Below are 7549 nucleotides of genomic sequence, written 5' to 3' on the forward strand. Positions count from 1 at the left end.
ATATACATCTTCTTATTGGGCCTAGCAGCCCGTACCTTGTACAATTGATGCAATATTTAATTATATAATCAGGATTTATTTATCCCTATCAGCGACACCTCAACGCCGCGTCTTCCCCACTATATATATCGATGATTGATTTCATGTGACTCCTCGTGTAAATCTTTTAATTCAACTTATTTCAATTTCTTCTAAAATTCTATCAACTATTTATGACATGATTTAGTTTTATCAGTTTTAATTTAATAAAAACAAAAGTTCATGACCTACTTTTTTAGGTGCGCGAAACTATTTTTTCACTCGTGAATCATGATTAAAATCAGTTGTTCTAGCGAAATTTTCTGGAGGTGTTATATCAAATTTCTCCCATAAGAATGGCGTTTAAATTTTTAGCACATATATAGGAGTTCTGAGCACATAATAAAATAAATGATTTTTATAAAAATTAAAAATGTCAATTAATATTTTTTTAGAAAAAACTTGAAAGAAATTACAATTCCAAGTATCCGGTGAAAAGCCCAACAAAAAAGTGAAACGTGTATTGAAAAACATAAAACAGTGACGTTTGTGTGAATAGGAGAGAACTATCACCTGTAGTCAGATTTAAAAACATTTCGCCCAAAAATTGATTTATAATAACCCCGCTGCCGTAAATCCTCAAAACCCCTCAAACCAATGACGACCCGATCATCCCTTCCACGTCTCCTCCGCGCCGCCGCCGCCTACCACCGCACCACCACAACTACTCTCCTCCACCACCGCCACCACCATACAATCACTCTCACTCAACCAATTTCCCTTCTCTACCCCCACCCAACTAACCTCTCCCAGTTCCACTTCTTCTCCACCTCCCGCCGCGTCCCCACACGCGCCCCCAAAGTCGATATCGCAGCTCGCGCGCGTCAGATGCAAAACGCGCCGCCTCTGGACCTACGCGCTCACTTTCAGTTGCATAGCTGGCTTCATAGTCATTGTCCTCAACCAATTCCAAGACCAATTAGTGTTTTACATTACTCCTGAAGACGCAATTAACAAATACGCCTCTGATCCTTCGAAAAATAAGTTCCGTCTCGGCGGACTTGTGCTCGAAGGAAGCGTTAATCAACCTGCCTCCTCATCTGAAATGGAGTTTGTTATAACTGATTTACGAAAAGATATTTTAGTTCGTTACAACGGCTCCTTGCCTGATTTGTTTCGAGAAGGTCATTCCGTTGTTGTGGAAGGCTTTGTTAAGCCGTTTACGGAGGAAATTAGGGAATGTAAGGATGCCAAGAGTGTTACTATGAAAGCTAGGGCTTGGGATTGTTATTTTTCCGCCACTGAGGTTTTGGCGAAACATGATGAGAAGTATATGCCTGCGGAAGTGGCCAATGCGTTGGAGAGGAATAAGAAGATTATTGCGGAAGAGGCTAAGGCGGCCGAGGAGGAGCAGAAAGCTGCTGCTGCAACTGGGTAGTTTCTTTGAATTATGACTAATGTTATTGATTTTGAGGGTTGTAGATTTATATATATTTCTAATTGATTGATTAATCATTTTTGCGATGAGATATTCATTATAGTAAAATGGTATGCGGTTTTTGCCATCATAGGGATAGTTACAAATAAATGATGAAATTTTGGGGTTACGGTTATATATGTTTCGAGTTGGATCGGATTCTTGATTGTAAGATGATTAGTGTAACGATCTTGTTAAATGCCATAGTTAGTTTTTGGTGTTCAATTGTCTTAGCCTTTATTATTTTGTAGCCTTGTCTCGCCTTTTTCTTCATTATTTCGCAGCTTTGTAAAGACTGCTAAGTTTATTTATACTGTGAGATTATTAATAATTTGATAGACTGTTTGAAGTTGAAGAATAGATATGGGTGTATTCATCTTTTCAGCATGGTTCATTGCCAGAAGTGATTACTATTTTGTTTATAGAGCTTGGAGCTTTAACTTAATAATTCTGTACCAGACCATGTGCTCTTGTATGTGGTTATGTTCGTCAAGCTTCCTTGCTAATCTTCAGTATGCTAATTGTTTAATGATCTACCTGCCTTTATCTGCGTGTCTTCCTTATTCCTCGTCTTTTAAGATGTATGGATGATAGCTGAATAGCTGATCAGATATACATGTTACTATCAGCCATTAATCAGGACATGGAGTATTAATTTTAACAAAATCTAAAAGGAAGAATCATTCTTATATATTTAGTCCTTGCCCTACATATGCACGCCGGATAACTGGCGGTTTTACGGTTTACCGATTGGGGCTAACTTAAGTAACGAAATCTACTATGTGTAAATACTCTCGGCACGCCACAAATAATTATAGTAAATCATAGTAACTGAAAACCAGTCTAAATGTAGTTAATGTACTGTACATCCTAGCAACTAAAAACCAAACTTAACGTACTTAAATAGTTAAATATTACGGTTGACACCAAATCCTATGGTCAGAAAAGTACAGGGAGGAAAAATCCGAGGTGAGTAAAGTGAACGAAAAAGAACAAGGGTTTCATCTTCACCATCTTAGACTATAACTTTCAAAAGTCTTGGAGAAAGGTTGCTCCATACTTCTGTATTCAGTTTTACTAGAAAAGTTTTTGGATAATATTTTAATTAAAATTAAAGACACCGCAATTTCCATTGAAAAGCTTCTTTAGACAGATGTTTCTCCAATACATTGTAGGTGGAGTGTATGCCTGGAAAATACACGACCTGTTATCACTGGCATAACTCAGACACCAACTGGATAGTATATATGATACGAATCAACGGACAGAGAGTCAATAAGTTGAGGTTATGAAGCTAATTTTACTTCCATATCGAGTTGTATACTATCAAAGTTACTATAAAAATATTACTTATCAGAACTAAAAGCAGTGGCCTGCTACCTTCACATTGAAATAATACCTACGTGTATGGCTTCAAACCGAAAGGATACCTAGGTCTTATGTAGACATCTATGATATCATTTCTAGGCAGATGTTTGTATGGATTATCTTTGCAACATTCAAGATCATGTTTAGTCCATTACTATCTATCTTTCCAAATGTCATGCTTCGCAGCTTGCTTCTGAAATACATTGAGAAAACTTGCTTAGTGTTTAAATGATATTTATAGAATGATTCTTTGCTACATTAAGGCTTAGTTTCAACCACCACTACTCTGTATGAGGTTTCTGTTCACTGTTAGTTATTAACTACCTTAATTATGTCCATATAGTTAATTGATTCTTCATGCCATGTCTTCCACGGAATTTCATTCAAAAAAAATAATATTATAACCATAAAAAAAATTGACCCTCTTGGGCAGGGTGAATTTTCTGGGATATTCTGTTTCTTGCTTGCTTCCGATTTTATTTAATATCTAACCTGCCTTGGATGGCTAAGCTCAATACTGGATTACTGAAAATATGCGTCCAGTTGTGTATGATAAAGAGTACTTGGTATTATTGACCAGGTAAGCTTACTGAAAAACCCTACTAAGTTTTAAAGCATTTTCTTCTTTTGTTCATCATTCCAAAGCATAAGTACCACTTTTTCTCAAGTCTTGACTGGGATTATAAATTTTGAATATTGATTGCTTGACGAATGGTTTTTTACGAAGATATAGCCAGAGTGTGACACAGTTTAGTCGAAAGAGATCACTGTAGGTCATTAGATTGGAAAACTGATAAATCTGTGTGTATTCATCAACTTGTGCGCTTCTTTTTGTGCTTTGCCCAGCTGTCTATGCTAACACAATACTGCAGTATTTTAAGGAGCATAAACGTTTGCGTCACTCACAACTTTGTATGTTTATTGTCGAATCAAATGTGCATTATGGAATATTTAGTTACTCTTATGGGAAATAGCGGTGATTGTAGGGTCCTTAATTAGCTCATGTCTATATGACTTGATCTCCATATCTTCCTCTATAGGAAACAGAGAATTTAGGAAGGCAGAGAGAAAGAGACATACTTGAGAGAATTTTGGTATTTATTTTCATGTTTAGATGGTGCATGAGGTGATACAATCATAGAACCATATATATGCGTGTGTCAGTTTGTGTGTATATATATATATATATATGTAGAGAGAAAGAGAGAGTCGATATTTCCCGTCAGAGCTCAATTATCGTGCATATATCAGTATAAGCGAAAAGATAAATACGTGTGTCATTTTGGACTAGATTACAGGAATCCGGATCCCTTATTCCATCGACTAAACTATACAAGACATAAAAGTTTTAATTACATATCCTACTCGATAAGCAAATCAACTTCTTGAAAATATATATAAAACATCAACCAACACCATTATAAACTTTGCCATATTTTTCTATGCGAAACATGGAAATTAGGACAAACAGACAACATAATATTTAGACACCATAAAGTAAGATGAACAGCCAAGACAACGTAATATTTACACTTTTAAAGCCAGATAAACAACCAAGTGAACATAAAAGTTACTTCCCAAGTTCTAAAGCTGACTCCACGGAAACAGAATTTGGTCTCTCCTCTTCTTCTTGTTGCTCCAAGGTTTCATAAAGTGGTGCATTCTTTGTCTCAGGAAGCCAGAGGCTAAGCGTTCCACTAAAGATAGAAAGTATGCCGAAAACAAGGAAAGAGAGTGAGGGGCTCAACCTTCCAAGAACCACAAACAGAGGAGCTATGGATGCACCTAACATCAAGGATTGTCGTAACATAGAAACGGCAAAGTTCCTTACATTGGTTGGGAAGAGCTCCACACAGTAGATATATAAAACATCAAAGGCAGTTGAAGCAGCCATGAACCCTATTCCTTCAATAATTAGTTGAGTCCATGCTCCTTTTGATTCATCTCCCTTCTTACGCCCTCTAGAGAATATGATACAGATGATTGACGATATTCCAGCAATGTAAGCCGACCATGAGAAAAGTGTACGACGGTTTGTAAAGCTCAGTAGTACACTGCCTATGAAAACAGCTGGAATCTCCATCATTGCATTAAGTCCAACTGAGAAGTAAAGATTAAAATCCAAGTTCTCAACATTGAGTTGCACCCCGTAGTAAACAGACCCAACCCCAAATCCTGCAATCATAAGAGTGATCATCCTTTTAGCAGCCCATTTAGTCGACCAGAGATTCATCCTCGCCTCTCCACAGCCTGTTTTTCCTTGGGAGGGTTCCGACAGACACAGATTTTCAGGTAACTTCCTTCCATTGAGTTGCGCATATTTTTTTAATATACCAAACGCTTCTTTGCTTCTTCCCTTGACAAGGAGCCACCGGGGTGACTCTGACACAAATGGAATTACAATTAGTGAGTATACCAGGGGAGGAATGGATAATATTCTATAGATATTTCTCCAACAGGTTCTGTTAGGATAGGCGATTAAGGGGAGGGAAAAGAAACCAAATGTGAAGAAGAAGAAGCCATATTGCCCTACTTGCCCACGCCACTTGCGTCCAACGGCTTCAGTGGAAAGCACGAGGCAGCAAATGCCAATGCCAGATCGTGCAAAGCCGTTGGAGAAGCGAAGAAGAGCGTATACCCAAATGTTTGGGGAGAAGGAGGTGAGGAAAGAGGTTATGGAAGACAAGAGGCATGATAGGAGTACTGTTTTCTTCCTTCCCAAGTATGCATCTGCAATCCACCCATAAAAACCAGAACCTGCATACTTACATAATTATTTCATCAGTACTTATTTCATAAGATTTTGAGGCGACTATTCATTTTGAGTATGGTCACTTGAATAGAATGGTTTGTGTTTGCAGTTTTGTAGTATAGCTTATTCTGTTTCTACTACTACTAGGAAAGGAGGGAAAAGCGATGTATCTCCCTCCCCAACCCTCATAAGAATATCCTTATGCTTGTAAGGTACCCAGTTGCAGGCTTTGCATCATATGTTGGCCCAAAGTGGTAGGTTTTCGAACGTCTCAGCCTCCTTCGTAAACTCAGGATTGGCCGCAACTTCGTAAACTTGCAGGCTTTGCATCATATGTTGGCCCAGGCTTTAGGCTTATGTAGTAAGGTTATGTTTGGCGACATCTCGAATGGTAAAAAAAATAGCTAAAAATCTAGGTGGCATATCATATATATAATTATAGAGATGGTATAAATATAAATTGCTCTCCAATGGGTTATTCCCTTTGGTCAAAATTTTAGCTAAACTCATTATATTGGCTAAATTTGTTGAACCACTAGGGACATTTTTAAAAATATAGTCAATTATTATAGCCACTTATTTTAGTCAGGCCCATTGGAGATGCTCGAAGTCTGCTCAGTCTCCGGTCCTGCACTTCTGTTTCTAAACTTGAAAATTTTGTTATTTTTTCGTTAGTTATTTAAAAATTTGAAACTCAAACGGGCCTCCATTAAGACTTGTTACAAGAGACAGGTTTTAAACTTTTTTTTATATATAATTAATCACACCCCCACACGTCAGGTAAGGGGAAGCCAACAAACTCAACCCACCAACACTTTGTTGGCATTCTTCTTAAACTCTCCGATGTGTATGTCTGGTTTTACTCTTCATATGTTGATTTGGCCGTGGGGACGTTTGGTTTGCATGTTAATAAGTATATGGATTTCTGTACATCATTAGCCGGTAATCTATTGAATACTATAAAAGATGATCTGTGATCAGTGCTCACATTAGATGATACACACTAAAATTGCTAGTTGTAAAACAATGAAAGTCCTGGTGAAGTTAAACGAATGTATGATTAGTAAAGCAATATGGTTATCCTATAGTTAGCATACACAGCTTAGGAACAAAAAGGAGTTAGGAAGTATGTATGGATGAACTTACCAAGTAGTGAACCAATGAAGAACAGCGAAGCCGGAGCAGCTGCAAGAAACTTGCGATCACAGATAAGACTCCATTCTGCAATAATTGAGCTCTTACTTCCCCCAATCCACTCCCAGCTTCCTGCAACCATGCTACACACTGCTGCTGCATTGGCAGTGTCGTTACGGACGCACGGAGGAGACGTGCACCGCCATGCAGCTGGCTGAGCGTCGGTGAAAATAGTGACCAAAGTGTTTTGCGAATCGAAAATCCATGCAAGGGAAACTAGAAATACATGAATTATTTGAGAGAATCCCAAGGACCCAACATACTGTTCCACTACTTCATCTACTGTTAACTCTAGCTTTGTGTCCCTAATTATTCTTTGTGGTGACACTGATATTGGTACCAGGTTTTCTGTTTCTTCCTCCATTCTTCTCCTTTGTTGTTTTTGTTTCTTGCATTTCTTCTAGTAGTGAATATATATATATACTCACACATATATGAAGCTAGTGCCTAGTGCTTTGTTAAAATTTTTTAATGTAAATATGTTTGGAAAGTTAGTTTCTTAGCCACTTCTTGTGGATGTAATCCGAGTATAAAGAGAGAGAAGTAAAAGTAACTACTTTTAATCTCTTAAACAAATGACGAAATGAAGTTGTTATATATACGTTGAACAAAGGTTCTACGGGGATATATGAATTTTTGATTTCTCTCAAATTTTTAAATATGCATTATGCACTAATAATAATATATTAAAAAAGAGGTGAAACTATATCTGTAAAACGAATATACTGGTGGTATCTTAC

At 37.5% G+C, this 7549-nt stretch overlaps 1 protein-coding gene and 1 pseudogene across 1 annotated transcript; one reads left to right on the top strand and one right to left on the bottom strand.

Moving 5' to 3' along the window:
• Positions 1-579: 579 nt before the first annotated feature.
• On the top strand, positions 580-1720 carry LOC141713191 (cytochrome c-type biogenesis protein CcmE homolog, mitochondrial-like; annotated as a pseudogene).
• A 2514-nt stretch (positions 1721-4234) lies between these two features.
• On the bottom strand, positions 4235-7229 carry LOC141713192 (organic cation/carnitine transporter 1-like). Its single transcript, XM_074516485.1, has 2 exons — positions 6762-7229; positions 4235-5620 (listed from the first exon to the last, which is right to left on the bottom strand). The coding sequence occupies exons 1-2, from the start codon at positions 7171-7173 to the stop codon at positions 4434-4436; spliced, it is 1599 nt and encodes a 532-aa protein (XP_074372586.1). The 5' UTR covers positions 7174-7229; the 3' UTR covers positions 4235-4433.
• Positions 7230-7549: the final 320 nt, after the last annotated feature.

This window comes from Apium graveolens, chromosome 3 (genome assembly GCF_009905375.1).
Source record: "Apium graveolens cultivar Ventura chromosome 3, ASM990537v1, whole genome shotgun sequence".
Lineage (NCBI taxonomy): Eukaryota > Viridiplantae > Streptophyta > Magnoliopsida > Apiales > Apiaceae > Apium > Apium graveolens.